Source organism: Cyrtonyx montezumae, unplaced genomic scaffold (genome assembly GCF_038088225.1).
Source record: "Cyrtonyx montezumae isolate F1298 unplaced genomic scaffold, pur_monq_1.0 scaffold_8, whole genome shotgun sequence".
NCBI lineage: Eukaryota > Metazoa > Chordata > Aves > Galliformes > Odontophoridae > Cyrtonyx > Cyrtonyx montezumae.
In genome coordinates this window covers 49,463,298-49,481,331 of record NW_027072089.1, presented here as the reverse complement: position 1 = coordinate 49,481,331, position 18,034 = coordinate 49,463,298, and the positions used below count along the sequence as shown (strand labels likewise).

Sequence of the window (18,034 nt, the reverse complement as noted above, 5' to 3'; positions counted from 1 at the left end):
CTAATTCGGGACACCTGCCTCTGTGATTGGACAGGCTTGTGGTTATGTACCTGAACTAGGTCTGAAGGCAGAAGTTCTGCCCCTCATGCATCTCTGTCTGATCTTTGGCAAGTCACATTACTTCTCTGAATTTCAGTTCCTGACTGCACAATGAGAATTTATGATTATTATTGTTATTTTTTTAATGAGCACCCACTCATTATGCACCTTGGGTAGACAGACTCAATTACCCAGCGTAGGACTCTCTTCAACTATGTGTTACATGCAGTTTATCACATGGCACACAATCTTGACTGAGACTACTGGATGGCAGCAGGACAGTGGCACTGAGCAGTAACAGCTTCAGAATGCCTGCGGAGGAGATAACCTGCCAAAGAAACCTGTCAGCTTCAGCTCAGGGAAGCCAGACGATGGAGGTGACCAGCAGCCATGCACCCCATTTAAGGGCCTTCTTGCTCCAAGGCTGCACTGTTTCAGCCTTAAACTTCCCAAATGCTGCTGTCATTACAGCACTGTATCAAGATCCTATGAAGACATCTGGAAAAATATCCAGCATTTTGTAAATTGACAACAATCATGCATATGTGTGGTGCACATCTCCCTGAATCTGGACACCTCTCCCTCTTTGTTTCTATCATCTCCATCATTGAAATACAGCACTGTTTCTGTGCTGAAGGCTGATGATGGAAACCACAGGCTTCTACATTTATGTTTTCTGTTTGCTGTGTTTGTGGGACACAGAATGGAAAGCAAGGAGAAATAACAGATGTATTACAGGAATCATGGACCTACATATAGCAACAGTAAAGCACAAGCTTACAGCACTGAAAAGCTTCTTCCTTAACATCCATTATTTAAACTGCTAGACTGCATTTTGTCATTATGTGGTTTACTGTATTTCAGCTGCTGTTGGGACTAAACCAAATTACATAAAGAATCTGTACAAATGGGTGTCTTGGTTCCCAGCCCCTACCCCATTAATTACACTAACCTGATCTGTGGGTGTGTAGTCATCCATGCTGACACTGTCGATTCTTTCTAAAAAGCTGAAAGAAAAAATAAGCATGCACTTAGATACGTAAAATCCTGTCTTGTATAGCAAGTTTTGAATACCTTTTCTGCTTTAGATATCAGCTGCAAAGGAAAACACAAGTCAGTGGTAAAGGAACGAGCCCAGAGCTTTACTTATGGTGGTTGAGGTTCTAATTTCTGAGCTGAACAGCTTTTTGCCCAGGCATTGCTTCACTATAGTGCTTTTACACTTACTGTTAGGTAGTACTCACAGGCAGGCCAAATGCAGTACTATGTCACAATCTGGGAGGTCCACTAAAAAAATACTGCATCTATCTAATCTTTCCGTCGAACACTGCAACTATAGCTTGAGAACTTGAGAACAAAACTGCATGACATGGAGGTAAACTAGTCTGACTCCTCACAGTGCCAAAACTCAGTAAATTGCATACAATGACTGAGAGGAAACGGAACTAGAAAAAAAAGGGGTACCATATCCTCCAATGGTTTTAAAGATCTTTTCAAGCTTTAATTCTTTCCTACAACATGTTAGAACAGCAAAACTGAGGATATAAAAATGGAATTTTATGTGCCGAGCTAAAATAGGCAAGCTCTCCTCCCTCACTTTCACCCATTTCTTACATGCTGTGTGAGCCCAGATGGCATGTTTTTCCTGACTGCCTGTACGACTTAGAAGCTTTCTTGAATTTCTGCATTGTTATTTGGTATTTGGCAGTGAATATCCCACCGACTGACTCATCCTTCTACAGTATTATCACAATTTCTTTATCAACTGGCAAGTTTTTTTTTCTTCCCAATTTTACTAGGGTGTGCATGTGGAATTTATTTAATTGCAGTGGGAAAGAAGGAAAAAACAGTGAACTCTTGCCTGGCAATGTGACTCATTGCTAACACCAGGGTCACACACATGGACCAGTTGAAAACATACCTCTCGAAAAGCCTGACTGATATTTCTCATAGTACTTTCCCACGGATACTAACTGAAAGGAAAATACCCTGCATATATATTTACTTACACTCTTTTTCCTTTTTGAACTCCCACTGTTACAACAGGAAAAAAAGATCCAGTATGTACAGCCTGGATTATCAAGGTGTGATCTTAAAACACCATGTTTAAAAACTGCTTGTTTAGCACAGCACAGGGGGTGTCTAACTACAAAATTATCCCGAATAAACATGAAAGAAAAATAATCTTTTTACTTTTGACTCCACACCCATCAAAAGCAATCATAAACTTACATGAAGATATGAAAGCACATCTTTATAGCAAGCGATGGTCACCATGAGGAAGCAGCTGCACTCAGGCAAAACCTCCTGCTCAAGTGTTTTCATCACCTTGAGAACACCGAGCAAATCTCAAGCTCACAGCATACAATAAGATCAAAAAAGATGGCAACCCTTTCCCCCATTAAAAATGCCTCCAAGCTGAACCTCTTCCTCAACAAGTAGGCACTGTCCTTAGCAAAGCTGTACGGGAAGCATTCTAGTTTCTCCAAATCCATCCTGATGTTTTCTGTCTAGTTCATAAACAGTTTGATATGGTTAATACTGTGGGCAGTATTGTGTCTGTACACAAACATGACCCTATCCCAAATCCCATTAGACCAAATAAATCAGTGTTTTCGTTGCAGAAGCATTATTGCTGGAGCTGAAACATAAATCACGTCTTGACTGTTCAACACCAATGTCATGTTGGTAGCACTGATCCAAAATGATGAAGTAACTTGGGATTTAGTGCCAATGCACATCTCTGCCCCGTACACAATCGGTTATTGGTCATTAGCATTGGCACTTTTGTCCTTGGCATTGGCCTAAGTCATGTTCCATTTAGAAACTGTCAGACAAGCAAAAGAATATGTTTCAAACACCCATAATGGGAATGGCACAGGTAAGAGATAGCTCTGTTCAATAACATGCGCTCAAAGATTAGTTTAGATAGCTGAAATGTTTTGAGCTTATAAGGCCGCTGGCCACACCTCATCTGAAATGAAGGCAGTGACTTACAGGGCTCTAAATAATATCAGCTCTATCAGGCTGCAGTGATATCACTGGCACCCAGTAAATCAACACTTGACCACTGTTAGAACTGGGCTATATTTCTTATCTTTTCTTAGCATTAACTTTTCTGGTATATGATGGTTTTCTAAGATTTCTTTTGGAAGTACACCGAATGTTCACTGTGTTTTGTAGACTCTGGACTTTCTTGAAGGGAAATCAGCTCTTGAACATCCTTCATAGAAGATCCTTGCTTGGCTAATTAGCACAGTATCAAAAAATAGCTCTGACAGGCAAATTTATACAGTTAAGCACAAGTAAAGAATTCCAGATGAGATAAAGAGTCAGTACTTCATTACTAAATGCGTTAGCTTCAGTCTCATTGCTGTATTAAAATGTGAAAATGATAGTAGTTTTTTCTGAAGAACATTCATTTCTACTAATTCTAAATGTCTTTCACAATTACGTTCTGGTGCAACATACACTCTTTTATAGATACACACAGCCCAGCAAATTTACATGACTAAAAACTCAATTTAAAGCACTTAAGATATGATGATTCCTAAATCTCTGGTCAAAGGATCGGTGTGAGGAAAACAGAATAGCAGAGAAAGGAATAAAAACGGACACCAGCATCACCGATTCTCTCTTTTTAGCTCACATTTTTTTAAGCTCAAGGATAGAATTATTTTGACAGAACTAGATCTTTTGTCAGTACTGATGGGTCTTCTACTTATGCATCTTTAGAAAACTGTTCTCAATACTGATAAGAATTCTGCAATAACTGTTTTGCATGTAAGTGCAATGAACTTTAAACTCAGGCATTCAACTCCAGCGTGAATATAACTATAACACAATATTTGTATTTCTACTTCTCAGCTGTGGTTTTATTTTTCCATTCTGATAATGAGCAGGACATAAGGTTCTTCTTAACTTTGTTGTAGGTTGGTCTGTATTATCTGACATGGAATAGCTCAGATCACTTTCTCTTTTTTTTTTTTTTGTTTTTGTTTTGTTTTAAATAAACTAAGGAAGATACTGGAAGGAAGGGCTGTTTGGAAATGCTGTGGTTTGGTTTGCCAACAAATTAAAGCAAAAGAAAAATGGACCGATAAAGTTAAAAAAACAACAATCACGAGCTACTGACATTATTACATCTATTATTAAGCAGATCTGTAGTTTTATAAATATCTTCAGCGAGTTTCCTAGGAAACTCAGCTGACACTTAGTTTGACAAGCAATCTCTACATTTTATATTATGCAAGCTGTGAACACAAAAGTACAGGTTTTAGATGTGCCTGCCAGTGCATGTGGGAACTATCAATAAGCATTATTCTCTTTAAAAACCATGGCAATTTGAGCAGCATTAGCAGCTATATAAGAATTTCTGAAAAAAGGATTCATAAATGCACAAATAAAGAGGAGGTAATCGTACATGAAAATCTTTTTCTCGCTGGGTAAATCGCTACAAGGTTCTGTACAGATATTCTGACCCCACAAAATCACAATTAAAAGAAAATCACGTCTTAAGAATAATATTACAGACACAAAAACCCATGCTCTATTTATAAGTGTATTTTGACATTCTAAGAATTGGAAAGATGAAGTGCTAAGCAGCATATCAATACAATTAACTACACATTTTAATGAATCTTTTTCTACCTCAACTATTTTCTTTCTGTTTGCCCCCTAACATCTCAAAGGCCCTGCATAAAAAAAAAACCAACAAAGAACAACAACACTGCAGAATACAAGAAATGAAATCCAATGCTAAATCAAACCAAATGCCAAAATCCTGGAAAAAGGGAAAATTGTTAACACAGTATCTTGAAGCTGTAAGAATGAAGAATCTCAAAGTTATCCTCAGGTAAGCGGCTCTAGTCTGCAAACTTTCCACTTCTGAAGGACCACAGAAGGCTCTGCAAACTCCTCAGCCAGGTCTCCAAACCAGCAAAGCACCATAACCTACTACACAAAGCCATGCAAGACCAAGACTTTGAATTCTGCTATCTTTGGATTGTGATAACTTGCCTGTGTGTTAGGTCTTCCACTATGAGAACTTATCCCAGATCTCAAGGGAGACGAAACTGACAACCCTCCCCCCTTTTTCTTTTTCCTGCTTAAATGATCAGAGATAAAATCAAGACCTCAATGTTTATATACACGTATACATACATATACATGCATCAATCAGCTAAGGGCTTGTTAGTGTCTCATGTGGACTTTAAAAATAGGAAATTATGGATTTCTGGTTTGGAGGATACCTTTGGCTCCACAGCTGGGTTTCAAGCAATCTCACATCATTCTGAAACGTTTCCTGGTTCCTGAGGAAGACATACTGAAAATAGCCTCCTGTATCATTCTAACCCCTAAAGGATTAATCTTCCTAAGTCATTTACTGAAGATATCAATAGAAATACCTCAAAAGACATTGCTAACATTGAATAGGTAAGGATTTTCCTGTCTAATGCAACAGGCACTATGCTTTAAATACAGTTTCCATGCAGCAGTGTTCTCCTTCACCCCTTGCATGTTGCTTTGCAGCTGCCTCCCCTGAGGAGAGGTGTAGCAGCAAGCACTTGCAAGGCAGGAATGCAGGGGGCTGAGAGCTGATCTGAATCCACACTGGATCATACATCTTTGTTCTCATTTTCAATGACCAATTGCTGCTTAAGCTGACGCAGAAAAATAGCCAGTGCAAACACCAAAGACGCTAGCAAAATTCTGTATTTATTTATAGAGTCAAGAGATTTACGTATTGGTATTGATTGACATGTATTTTTGGCATCTTCTAAGAGCATCGGTTTCCCAGAACTTCCCTCTTCTCCCTGTTTCAAAACTGACATTATCATGCTATAACCGTCTATTCAGCCTCTCCTGTGGGTGGAAAGGGAGATTAAAAAATGGGCTCGGAAAAGAAAGCCGTCAAACCGCACGCATGCTGGGGGTGAGGAGAAGAGAGGAGAGAGACTGCAGGGGGCAGCATCTGCTCACCCAGCTCCTTGCCAGCTGCCGCGGCCTGATGCTGTGAGGCCTCTGTGCGCACGGCACTCGAGGACTGCAGTTCCGTATTTCACAGAACCACAGAACTGTAGGGATTGGAAGGGACCTCTGGATATCACCCAGCCCAACCCCCTGCTAAAGCAGGGTACACAGGAAGGGGTCCAAGTGGGTCTTGAGCAGCACGTGGCTGCTTGGATGCGTTTTTTCAAGATGTTGTGTCCTCAGAGCGACAACAGCTGTTGCAACAAATGTGCTACCAAGGGAGAGTGGTGAACATACTGAGATGGACTCTGGGCAAACAACGGACCCTGAGTGACAGAGCACCGGCACAGGTTGCCCAGAGGCTAAGTCTCCTCCTTGGAGATGTGGTTTTGGGCATCCTGCTCTAGGTGGCCCTGCTGAAACATCAGTATTTGACTAGATAATCTCCACGGACCCTTCCCATCCCAGCCATTCTATGATTCTGTGAGCTGATCTACATGCAGCCTTCTGGAGGTACCAGCAGTTTGGTTGGGAAGCATGTACCTGTTCCATTCTGTCATCATGGCTACAATCAGTGCCAAGCCATAGCAAAGTCATCCAGAGCAGAGACAACGTGAGATGCTCTGTCACATTAGTCCCATGAAGCAGGAGAGCTCTAGTTTAGAAACAGTTCACAGATGATGACTTCAGCTGAGACATCAAAGGCAAAGACACAACTGTCAGTCACGACTATCGCAACCAAAAGCTCACTGCAATTCAGCAGGTGACTCTTTCCCCCACAAGTCAGATGGCTGGCAGCAGTCAGAATCAAGTTTGATGAGGATAAAGAAAGATGGATAAATTCTCTGAAAGAATGCTGCTGGTATATGGGCTTAGTTAAGACAGTTTCCTAGCAGACGTTCATTTCAGTCTCAGTTTCTTAGCTGCTGAATAGTCTCTCCTCAATATGTACTGCAGACTATCTTTACAAAAAGGCTTTGCAGGCTTTGGCGTATGTCCAACTACCAACCTAAACAAATGCATGGAAAGCTCAGCTACATTAAACATTTCAGATATATGTTTAGTACCTTCCCTCTGCTAAATAACAGCAATCTTTTTTTTTTTTTTTAAATTGAAAAAATATGTACTAAACTGAAAAATGAACAAACAGTATGACTTCCATAACTGCCTGCCACCACTGTTCCCTAAATTTGTTAAGGAGCAGTGTGAATTTTGGGAAATGCATTTTTTCCTTCTAAATTTAGCAAACTAACCACTATTTGGCTTAGCAGATGTTTTTGCTTTTTGAGCGAGGGGCCTACGGGGATCATCATTAACCCTCTTCTTAACATAAACACTGGCTAAGACTTCAATCTGAAAAACTGTCATTCACACAGAGAGGTTAACAGGCTCCAGCAGAAAACAGACTTATCATCTGCTGCTTCTGTTACGCAGGATCTCAGAGAGAGAGATGAAGAGGGGAACAGAGAGAAGGAAGAGGAAAGGTTACTTATTTATTTATTTTACAAAGAACAATATTTTTCTACTGCGTGTGATCAGACATTTTATTCCCAGAGGTGCAAGCAGATGAGCTGCTGCAAAACACAAACAAAGAAGCACTAACAAAACTGAAGGCTTAGACTGACATAGGCAGACCCTCCTCCTAAATGCATTCACACTGGCTTGAATTCTGGGAGGACAGTTCCAGACTCATAATCTTTATATGTATATTGATAAACCTATACAGACAGATTTTAATTCTGTAATATAAATGTTACACAGAGCATGTCCTGCAATTCTAAGTGCAATCTTGAACAGAGGACCAAGAGATAATAACCTGAAAACAGAAAGATCACACTGCGTTACCTGGAGAGATCTGGATTCTGACTGCTTTGTGAGCTGATATCTGACTGATTGTAATCACTTTATCAACCATCTGAATGAAACAACTGTTTAGTATCTTCCTGCAAGGATTTGGACCATCTCAGCAAGGGAACATCTGAAACATCAGATGTGCATGGGCAGAATGCAACAGTTCCACGTGAATCTCGAAAATCTACCTTTACAGATAATGATACATCAAAAACTTGTTTTCACTTGTTAGTCCTGCTAACTAAAGTGCATAGAACATCTCACCTCTGCCACTTAAGCTAAGTTCTTCAAAAACAGATTTGACTACTATGTTGAGAAAGCCAAACTACGAGCAAAAGCCTTGATAATATTTGGAGCTGCCAAATGCATCAGATTCACAAGCACCAACTTTATATCAAAAGGCTGCAATGGGATGTCAAAAGTTAACAATGTTTATTTTCACACGGGATTGCAAATACAGCTTTCCCTGCTATTTGCAAGCTTTGCTGTTGCGATACGGAAAAATTATTTCAGTGCAACTTACACACTCTGGTTGATGGTTCTGTTTTTAAAAGTTGTTGCACTGAGGATATATGAAATCCACCAACTGCAGTGAGCCCTGAAGAATGCCAAATCCAGGTTAGATAGAGTGCTTCTTGCTGGAAATTAAACACTGCTAACTCCAATGGAAGTGGTCTGGAATAATAAGTCTGCTGTGGTGACTGCCAGAAAGGAAAAACCAGTTTGACCAGAGTTTTCTATAGAAGGCTGATAAAAGAGAAAGCAGAAAATCCCCAAACATGAGAAGCAAAGTAACAAAACACAGACTTAAAAGGAAGTCACAAGAAGTTTGAGTTTACCTGTGGCACCAGTCCAAGCTCACTGCAAGAGAACTTGTTGCCAAGAGGTCTCACATCTAAAAGTCACACCAGATGTCTAAAAAGAGGATGTTAAAAGCCTCTAGAAAACCCAGATGAAGAAACGTGAGCTCTTCAGAGTGGTGAATGCTCCTGATCAGGAGAAACACAAGCATGCTTATTATTCTTTTCAGATCTGTGACATGTGAGAGGAACAGCATGTTAAAATCCCATACAGAATGTAGGCCTAAGTGTTGACTTGACCTGGAGAACTGACTTAGCTGGCGTTCTGGTGAGTGCTGAGGTTGAGCAGGAGGACTGGCATTAGTTCCAAGGCTACACATTTGGATCACAGCACCAGTTTTCATGAGATGTATTAAAGACTCCAAGAGGTAGAAAAACAGGATCTGAAGTTCCTATAGATGCCTATGATTTAAGGAATGTAAGGGCTCCCAACACCCATCCTACTAGAGAAGCCTTCTAGAGCTGCATATAATATCTGAAGTCCGTCACCCTAAAAGCTAAGAAAACTGAAAAATTCACTTTACGGAAAAGTCAGGGAGGTGTCTAGCTTCCAGACAGTGAGAACAGAGGAGGTATAAGTGCAGACACCGCAGAGCACTCAGTAAAATTTATTTTTACCCTTCCCAGTTTATGAGGTGCAGCAGCAGGTCATTTGTCTTCTGCAGCCATTATTTCTTGTCCTAGCTCTAACTCTGCATTCTTATAACTTTACCTTGTGTGAAGGACATACTGGATGCAAACTCTAAGAGCAGCCCCTCAGTGTGTGCTGCATGGTTCACCTGCATATTCTCAGAGTTATTGAAATGGGATGCTGCTTTGTCAACGTTCAAGGCAAGAAAACAGGAAAAAATAGTAACGTCTTAGAAACATGATAAGAACTGACACCTGTCCTTTTAGCAGTTCCAGAGCATTTTTACCCGACAAGATCCAACAGAACCACTGCTCAGATACAGTCCTTTTGCTTTCCTTTTTGCCAAGTATGAGAGGCATGGTAACCTCTCACAGAGATCATTGATGGGAAGGACACCAAGCCTGCTCTTCCCCAACTTGTTCAGGCCATATGCCAGAATGCATTTGGGCATCTCTGCAGGCAATCTAGAGTGGACAGCTCATCGTTCTTCCCACCCACAGCATGTTCCAGAGCTGTACATGCAAAACAATGCGACATAGCTATCTGCATATGATCAGCTGTCTTAGAAATTGTCAGGTGAAAATAATGCTATCAAGCAAAGTCTAAGCAGTGTGATACTGGACATAACCACTAGGCTCATAAGAAAGCTTTTTTATCTTTACAAATGATGCTGCTGAAACGTTTTCACTGAATCACCATCATCCTGCCCATTTCAGAACAGGATATATTTAACCTTAGAATGCATTCAAGCAGTTGGTCCTACCACCAATAGTTCGACTCAGTGATTCATAGGCCGGGAAAGCCCTCTAAGACCATCTAGTCCAACTGTCCACCTATCACCAATATTCTTCACAAAACCATGTCCCTTGGGTAGCCGTTGGAATGCCTGAAGCTGAAGTGAGGAGAGGAACTGTTACTATAAAAATGTAAGGGAAGATACAGTGACCATGCCCAACTTACTAACTATTGGCTTAATTCCATTTAATAGTTACAGCTATTTAACCAACAGGTGATACAACAGTGTTCAAAACTAGTCCTACAACCCTGCTCTTTGTACATTTGACAGGAAGCACTGCCCACAGCAGCCTGAGAGCCTGCTGGGAGCCACTTGAAAGCCTGGCAGAGGCAGCTTTGTGCCAGATCATGGCCCCACGTTTCCACTCCTTTAAGACATCACAGGTCTACTGAGAAGGTAACTTCAGCTTTTATGGCTAAAGCGACCCTTCCAGGCTGTAGAAGCTGCAGCTCTGTATGACATACACATCTGGAAAGAAGAGGAGAATTCTGATAAAGTTTACTTCAAAAATCCATGGAGGCCAGTTTTAAATCCTGGACAACTTCTGAAGTTCCTAAAAACAGGCACAGAGAAGGAAGTTTAACTTCCTAATCTGTCTTCCCCACCCATACAGTTAGTGGAAAAAAAAAGGAAAGATTTATGCAATGACATCTGGAAAACACTGAGGAAGAATATACATATACGGTATAAATGTCAAAAACTCAAAGCCACTTGTCAGTTCAGATTTCAAAATGTTGTATTTTCTTTTGTTTTCTTTTTTCAAGAGAACACTAAAAATAGCACTCCCAACTTGCATGTAATCTGTAGAAATGAAAAGCAGGAGCGCTCTGGAAAATCATTTCTTCTCTAACTATGGAACCACCACTCAATAAAGTACAGCTGGCAATCAATATTCTGGCATGTCACACTATAGTTGGGTTGTGTTCACAGGTATATGTTTTGTATTCTCTATTAGTTTATTTATTTATTTATTTATGTCCCTTCAAACCCAAGGGCTCCTAGAACAACAAATTCCTTATCAGAATATTTTTTCCCATGAAACTCTGTGTGCATTGCAGCTTGGATTCTAGGAAATGCACTGAGAAGGAATGTGCCCAATACCTGTCCTGAGGGAGAGAACCAGTCTTCTGATGGCCTCAAAAGACCTGACCTTTATTTTCTTTTTTTTTCCCCAGGAAAATCCATATTAAACTAAATTCTAATATTAAAGTTCTTCATAATATTGCTTGGGAGAGTGCATGCCTTTGTGAGGCAGTGCCAGAAGGATTCTAAAGTTGAGTGTGAAGAATGATGACCTTTTGCTTTAGTCTCTGGGAACTTGGCTCCACAATGAGATGAAACTCCTAATCACACTAAGTTGGACATTTTTCAAACAATAAATCTGAGGAGTTCTATTAAGTGATACCAGAACTAAACTGCAGATACCAGAGAAAACCTCAGCCCTGTGCAAAGGGCTATGTTTTTTCAGTCAGCTCTTCTAGGCTGCCCAGAGGCTGTGGGGTCTCCTCTTTGGAGGTCTCCAGATGCTGTCTGGCTGTGGGCCTGGGCAACCTGCTCTGGGTGGCCCTGCTGGAGCTAGGGTGGGCCAGGGGACCCAGAGGGCCCTGCCTACCTCAGCTATTTTGGAATTATTTCATCCTATGGAATTACCACCTCTGTCCAATACCTCAAAACTTAAGTTTTAAATTCATGGCATAGCATTTCTAAAAACACTCTTCCCTCCTCTAGAAAACAAAACAAAATGAAAAACAGTATCAAAAACCCTTCTTCAAAAGGCTCTCATTAAATAATGAGAGCTCAGCTCATGTAGAACGAAGAGTGATTAGGGCCCAGTCATGTTATTAACGTCATCACAAAACCGGAATCAAAACACAAACTTTTGTTGTTGTTGTTTGCTTTTCTGTTACCAAATAAATGGGAATTCTGATCCCAAATACCAGAGTGCAGGTATGGCAGCCAAAGCTGCTGGCATTTATTTTAATCAAATAATTACACAGATAATTGTTAATCTTATAATCTCTTCAACTTGTTAGTAACCTTCGTAATTAGATTACAGATAATCCAGTCCTAATACCAGCATGGCAAGTACTGATCTCCTCCACTTAACAAATGTCTGTCTTGAAACAGGTTATCCTGCTTTAGACTACAAAGCAGCCAAAGTTCACACTTCCTTCAGACAAATAGTTATTTTCCCCTGTGACAGGCACACTGAGGAAAACCTTAAGTAAATCAAGAAGTACATGCTTACAATGTTAACTGTAATGACATTTTGAAAACCAAGAATGTTCATTAGTTGGGATACTTCTCCCATTTTGCAAGATGCATGTTTTAGAAGGCCTCAGTGTTACTCAAACTCAGAATCACAAAGCAATACATTTATAGGAACTGCTTCTGATCGCAGTTTTCAACTTCATTATTACGTTATGTATTACTAATTCCTTCAGCACAAATCCTTGAAAGTTTGTGTTAATTAATTCACCACACACTGTTAAGACATACATCTTCATTTACTGGTTATATGTCAGATATCAGTCTGGCCTGATGTAAATTCAGTTCAAGCATTGTAATGCACTTCTAAATAAATTCAGTATCATAATACTACGTAATATTGGACATACATTCAATCACAGAAGTGAGGAAACAGGGAAGTTTCCATTTGGATTGAAGCCCTTTGCTTCTGTTTCTTCCTGTCTCAGAACTGAAAAACTTCGTGATGGGTTTCATTATGAAACTCTGCAAGTGTCCTGAGCTACCTCTGTGCCTCCAGACAACATGCTAGAGTGGCATACACTGACCACCCTTAGGAAGGAAATGACTGGTATTAATCTGAAGCATATTGAAAGTACACTGAAAAAATGTTAACCTAGTCTTCAGAATGGACACCATTTTCAAGGTGACTTTTTTCTCACAGAAGCTAGAAATAAGGGAAACTTATTAACTGCAGCACAAATATAGATAGTATAAATGAATACAAATGAACACCAAGATATTCTGACTACGAAGCGCTATTTTTTCTGTTGTCATAACTGTTAAATATTTCAGGTTCACAGAGGGACTAACAAATTCAGTGCAATCAAAGCTTTGATTCTACAAAGACTCACCCACAAGCATAGTTTTAAGGATATAAGTAATCCTATTGAATGCAACAGGACTTTGGAATTCAATGGCATGTCTCATACGCTTAAAAGATCAGTAACGTGCGCAAAATTTTGGACGTCTGGAGCCAGAATGACGGTCTTTCCCTCACAGCATTGGCTATTTCATCAGCGCAGGCTAACCGCCAAACACCCAAGTCTGAGTGATGTGACAACAATGGCACCCAATCCGCCAACATGTGACACTGCACTGTATATTGCAGTTACAGAGGTTGCTTTCTGTTCTGAGGAATGATTGTGTCCGTGTGATTCTCCACAAGTACAATTATCTTACTGTTGAGGGTAACCTGCATAACAGATTTTTCAGAAATACAGGGGTCATAGATACAGACCCCTTAGCACTACCTCATACCTTCCAAGCAGCATGCTTAAGACAGGATATACTAAGTAAGTAAGTAAATAAATAAATAAATCTCAGCAATTTTGCCAGTGCCTGACCTATAGGAGTCCTTCAGTACACAGCAAAAATAATGCTAACAGGCTCCCGTGCAACCTGGCTATAGCCATCAGGAACGAGACAGGCTCTATCTGGATGGAAAATGAAAAGAGTCTCGACTCCCTTAGAAGAGAAGAGGGCTACAGTTCTTAGCATGTATGTTCTACATACTCCTCCTCAACACATCCTCAATGCATTTAAATAACTCTATGAGGACACAGGAACAAAGCCTGGCATCCTTCCTAGGTAGCGTGGCTGTGGCCTGTGTGGCTGCAGCAGGGCCTGGCCTGGGTGCGGCAGTGCATGGCACCCTGCCTGCTGCAGCCCAGGCTGAGGCCTGGCAGAGACCTTGAGGAAACAGCGTTATAGACCTGATACACGTTTTGTATTGACAAACTGCATGAGGAGGCTCTGTGTCTTCACATGAGACAGCAGATTTCTTTCAACAAGGAGAGGAGCCTGGAAGTGGAATGCAGGCTGAACCAATGATGTCATTTTCTGCACGTTGTGGTACAGAACAGAGCCTAACTGATTACTATGAGGTGCTGAAACAGGCTGCACAGGGGGGTTGCGGATCCCCTGTCCCAAGCTGGATGGGGCCTCGGGCAATCCGATCTAGTGGAAGGGGGGTTGGAACTTGATCCTTGAGGTCCCTTCCAACCCAAGCCATTCTGTGATACCATGATCACAAGCAGTCAGGTAATAAGCTGACTACAATGAACATTTAGCATAGATAACATACAAGCACTAAATGTCAAGGATATGACCATCTATGAGGCTGAAAATATAACCCAGTACAGTAATAGATCAGTAGTAAAGTTTTATGAAGGAGCCAGTGCATTATGCAGCACGGTTTCTAGTAAAAACACAATCCACAACTGCTAAGAAAAGAGAAAGAATGCAAGATATAGAGAAACCTATCTATAAACATTAATTATTTAAAAAAATGTTGTAAAACCATACCTAACTGAAAAAGTTAATGATGATAAAGGAAAAATGGATGGGAAATTTTTCAAAGAAACAAAATGCATTTCACATAAACCTGCAAACAAACATTTTTAAGCAGTGCACAAATAAATTACTGTACTCTTTCTCTACAATTGTCAATAAACTTATTTATCTAGATAGCGTCAAACCAACTGTTACAGACAGCAAGGTGTACTTCATTCTAACTTCCCAAAAATATACATCTGAATGGTCCCAACTGCCCCAGCTAGCTGCACAGCATATCTGGGAATCACACATCTGCAACTGTGCTGAATAATTTTGTTCATATTTTTCTGTCATCTACTGAGCATCTGAAGGAACATTTCTGAACTGAAGAGTACAAGGAAGAATGTGGAAAGAGAAATCTAGGTAGAAATATATCAAAAGTGAAATCATAAAAACCAGAAAGGTTTGATTATTTATAGTATGAAAAATTCCGTCTGGTCAGGCTGTGGGGTTTTTCTTTAAAAATTAAACAGGGAATTAATCTCTCCCCCTCCTCTCTTATAAAGGAAGGCATTTACATTCGTGATGCCAAAAGCTTGCTGTTTGCAATTTGTCTGCCATCAATTGTTGATCAGCTTCAAAGCATTTATAAGTAGAAGGATATCTCTTGACATAAAAAAAAATCAACTTAGAACCAAAACTGAAGATTATATAAAGACAGATATATAGATACACATTTTAGCAGTCTGAAGTACATTTCCAAAAATATATTACTCAAATGGACATCTTCCTAAAAAAAGCTGATTGCATAAGCATAATTACACTAAACACAAGTACCTGTACTATCTCCGCATGTTATAAATAGTTCAAAGTAACACTACACAGTCTTACTCTAAAATGCTATTGTTCATGTGTTCCCTCAAAATCCCTCCAAAGACGGCAACTGGCCTTCACTGCTGTCCCACGTACTATTTTCCTGATGTCTCTATATAACTTCTTGGAAGCTAAATATGTTATTTTTCCCTTGGTGATCAGAAGAAAAACAGATCATCCCAGCAGTTAAAAAAAAGTTACTTAACCATATTATTCTCTCTAGATTACAGTGATATAATAGCACTTATTAACCAATTCTGCTTAGAGTTTCAATTTTGTAGCTAAATAAAATTTTTGTCACTGTGGAAACATCAACTGTGAAAGACATGCATTTCTGGATGCAATTTATTAGAAGGGCAAGGCTGTGGATTCAAGAATGCCCCCTCAAAATTTCTGCTGAACAGTAATTGAGGGCAACTATCCAAGGTGCTACCTGCAAGATGCGTGGTGTGGGGAAAACTGTTTTTTCTATTTTTTCTGTTTTTACTATTAATAATTAGGATCACTGTTTCAAATGGTAAGAACTGAGAATACAACTGCAAAATCTACCAGGCAGTTAAAAACAGAGAAAGAGACAAATACCAAAGAAAGGATGGTTGAGATGATAAAGAAAAAATGCTGAACTAGAACTTAAAAAAAGCGAACAATAACACACACAGGATAGGTACATAACCACAGATAAAAAAGAGAAAATTATAAATGAGACATTATCTTCATGGTGATCCACAGGCACACAGAGAATTAAAGCAGATATCTACTGAAATTTGAGTCAGCTAGTGCAATTACAGAAGGCAGTGTATCTGCTATGTCAGGACTTCAGCTACTGAGCCCAGTATTTAAGACAGGCTTATCCTGGCTCAAATTAAGCTTTCTTTTCTGTATGAGTGCCCAGACTAGTTAGGTTAAAGGAGAGCTGTGTGAATCCAGCCAAGCTGCAATCACACCTGTAATCTATGTCAACAGGTCTAAGAACCTGAACGAGTTCACAAAAAAAAAAAAAATCCAGAAAAAAACTTCAAAAATATATCTAATCAATAAAAGTTAATAGTCATGTATGGCAGCTTCTTTAGAAAAGATTATGGAACAAGAAAATCACAGCTATTATGAGATGATTACAACTATTATGTCCTTGAAAAGATTCTGCAACTACATGTAATAATGCAAGTTTTTATGTGCTTACATTTAACTTGCTACATAATTAAAACAGTTCTACAGCAAGATATAAGCAGTGTGTCAACGGTTTACGGGCAGGTTCGGCCCGGTTCCGTGACGATTGGTGCGGGGGACCCACGGACCCACGCCCCAGGAAAGGGGAAGGGGGAAAGGGAGAAGGGAAAAGGGAGATGGGCCTAGGAACAAAACAGCGGCAACGATCTGAGGAGGAAAGCTGATTTACTAAATAAGATATCAGAAAGCAAAATAACACAATATAATACAATATAATTGGAATTAAAGCTAATAAATCAAATAAAATGAGCAAGAGAGAGTCCGATAAACCGAAGGCCTTACGCTAACGCTGAAGGCGGACGGCAGCGAGCACCCACTGCTGAGTCGATCCCAAAGGAAAGAGAGTGTCCCGTGACCGCAGACAGTTTTTATCTTTCCCTCTGAGCGTAAACACGTAAGAACGCAAAGCATCGCAAAGTCCTCTGGGGAATGGAGTTCTTCTTCTCTTCTGAGACAGGTATACCTGGAACTATTGATGATCCACGGAGCTGGAGCATTAACTCTTTAACTCTAAATGCACTACATGATGTTATGATGTGGAATACCAGTACCAAAAATCATAAAACCATGACAGCAGTGATATGTTAACTCAGCATAATTTTCAAGAACTCCTCTTCAACTATGTTGCCATGCTAATACAAAAGCTTTTAATAGCTACTTTTATTTACATACATGTCATGACTGACCTGCTTAAAGATTAGATTTCATAATATCCCAGTGAAGAAGCATCTGTTCCAATTCTGTAGCTGACAACAGAACACAGCAGCCATTATTTTTCTTTAACTCACAACTTCTTGGCATCACTCAGAAGATAACTCAATACAATTATTTCCAAAGTGTGCCTTTCTGCTATCAACTTGACTCCATAAAACTGGCTTCATACTTTACAGATTTGTTAGTGGTGAGCTGCGAGATAGAAGCTATAATGCAGGACCTGGATGTAATGTACAACTTGGTTATGTTATGCCTCACATGTACACCATTTTATTTCTTTTGCATATTACTGATAAGGCTGAGGTGAGCATCTGAAAGGCCGATATGGCATTCAGCAAGTTAGAGATTCCCCACCCTTGTTGCGTGCCTTGACTTCCTCTCAGAGTTGAGACAGGAAACCTGGTTGTCACAGATGCAACTCAGAACTGCCTTGTTAGAAGCATCAGCATTGCAAATGCTGCCTCATTTGGCCATGAACAAAAAGGTGATCAGTGTGTAAGTCAGTCCATTAGCTGAAACAAACAGCAAGTTATTTGTTACAAAAAA

General features: G+C 40.0%; 1 protein-coding gene across 2 annotated transcripts in view; it reads right to left on the bottom strand.

Moving 5' to 3' along the window:
- GNAL (G protein subunit alpha L) overlaps window positions 1-18,034 on the bottom strand; it is a 178,100-nt gene that overhangs the window by 10,483 nt on the left and 149,583 nt on the right. For both annotated transcript variants that reach the window (XM_065753561.1, XM_065753562.1), the window contains exon 6: window positions 992-1,046. In XM_065753561.1, coding sequence (XP_065609633.1) covers window positions 992-1,046 — 55 coding nt within the window. The remainder of the gene's footprint in view (window positions 1-991; window positions 1,047-18,034) is intronic.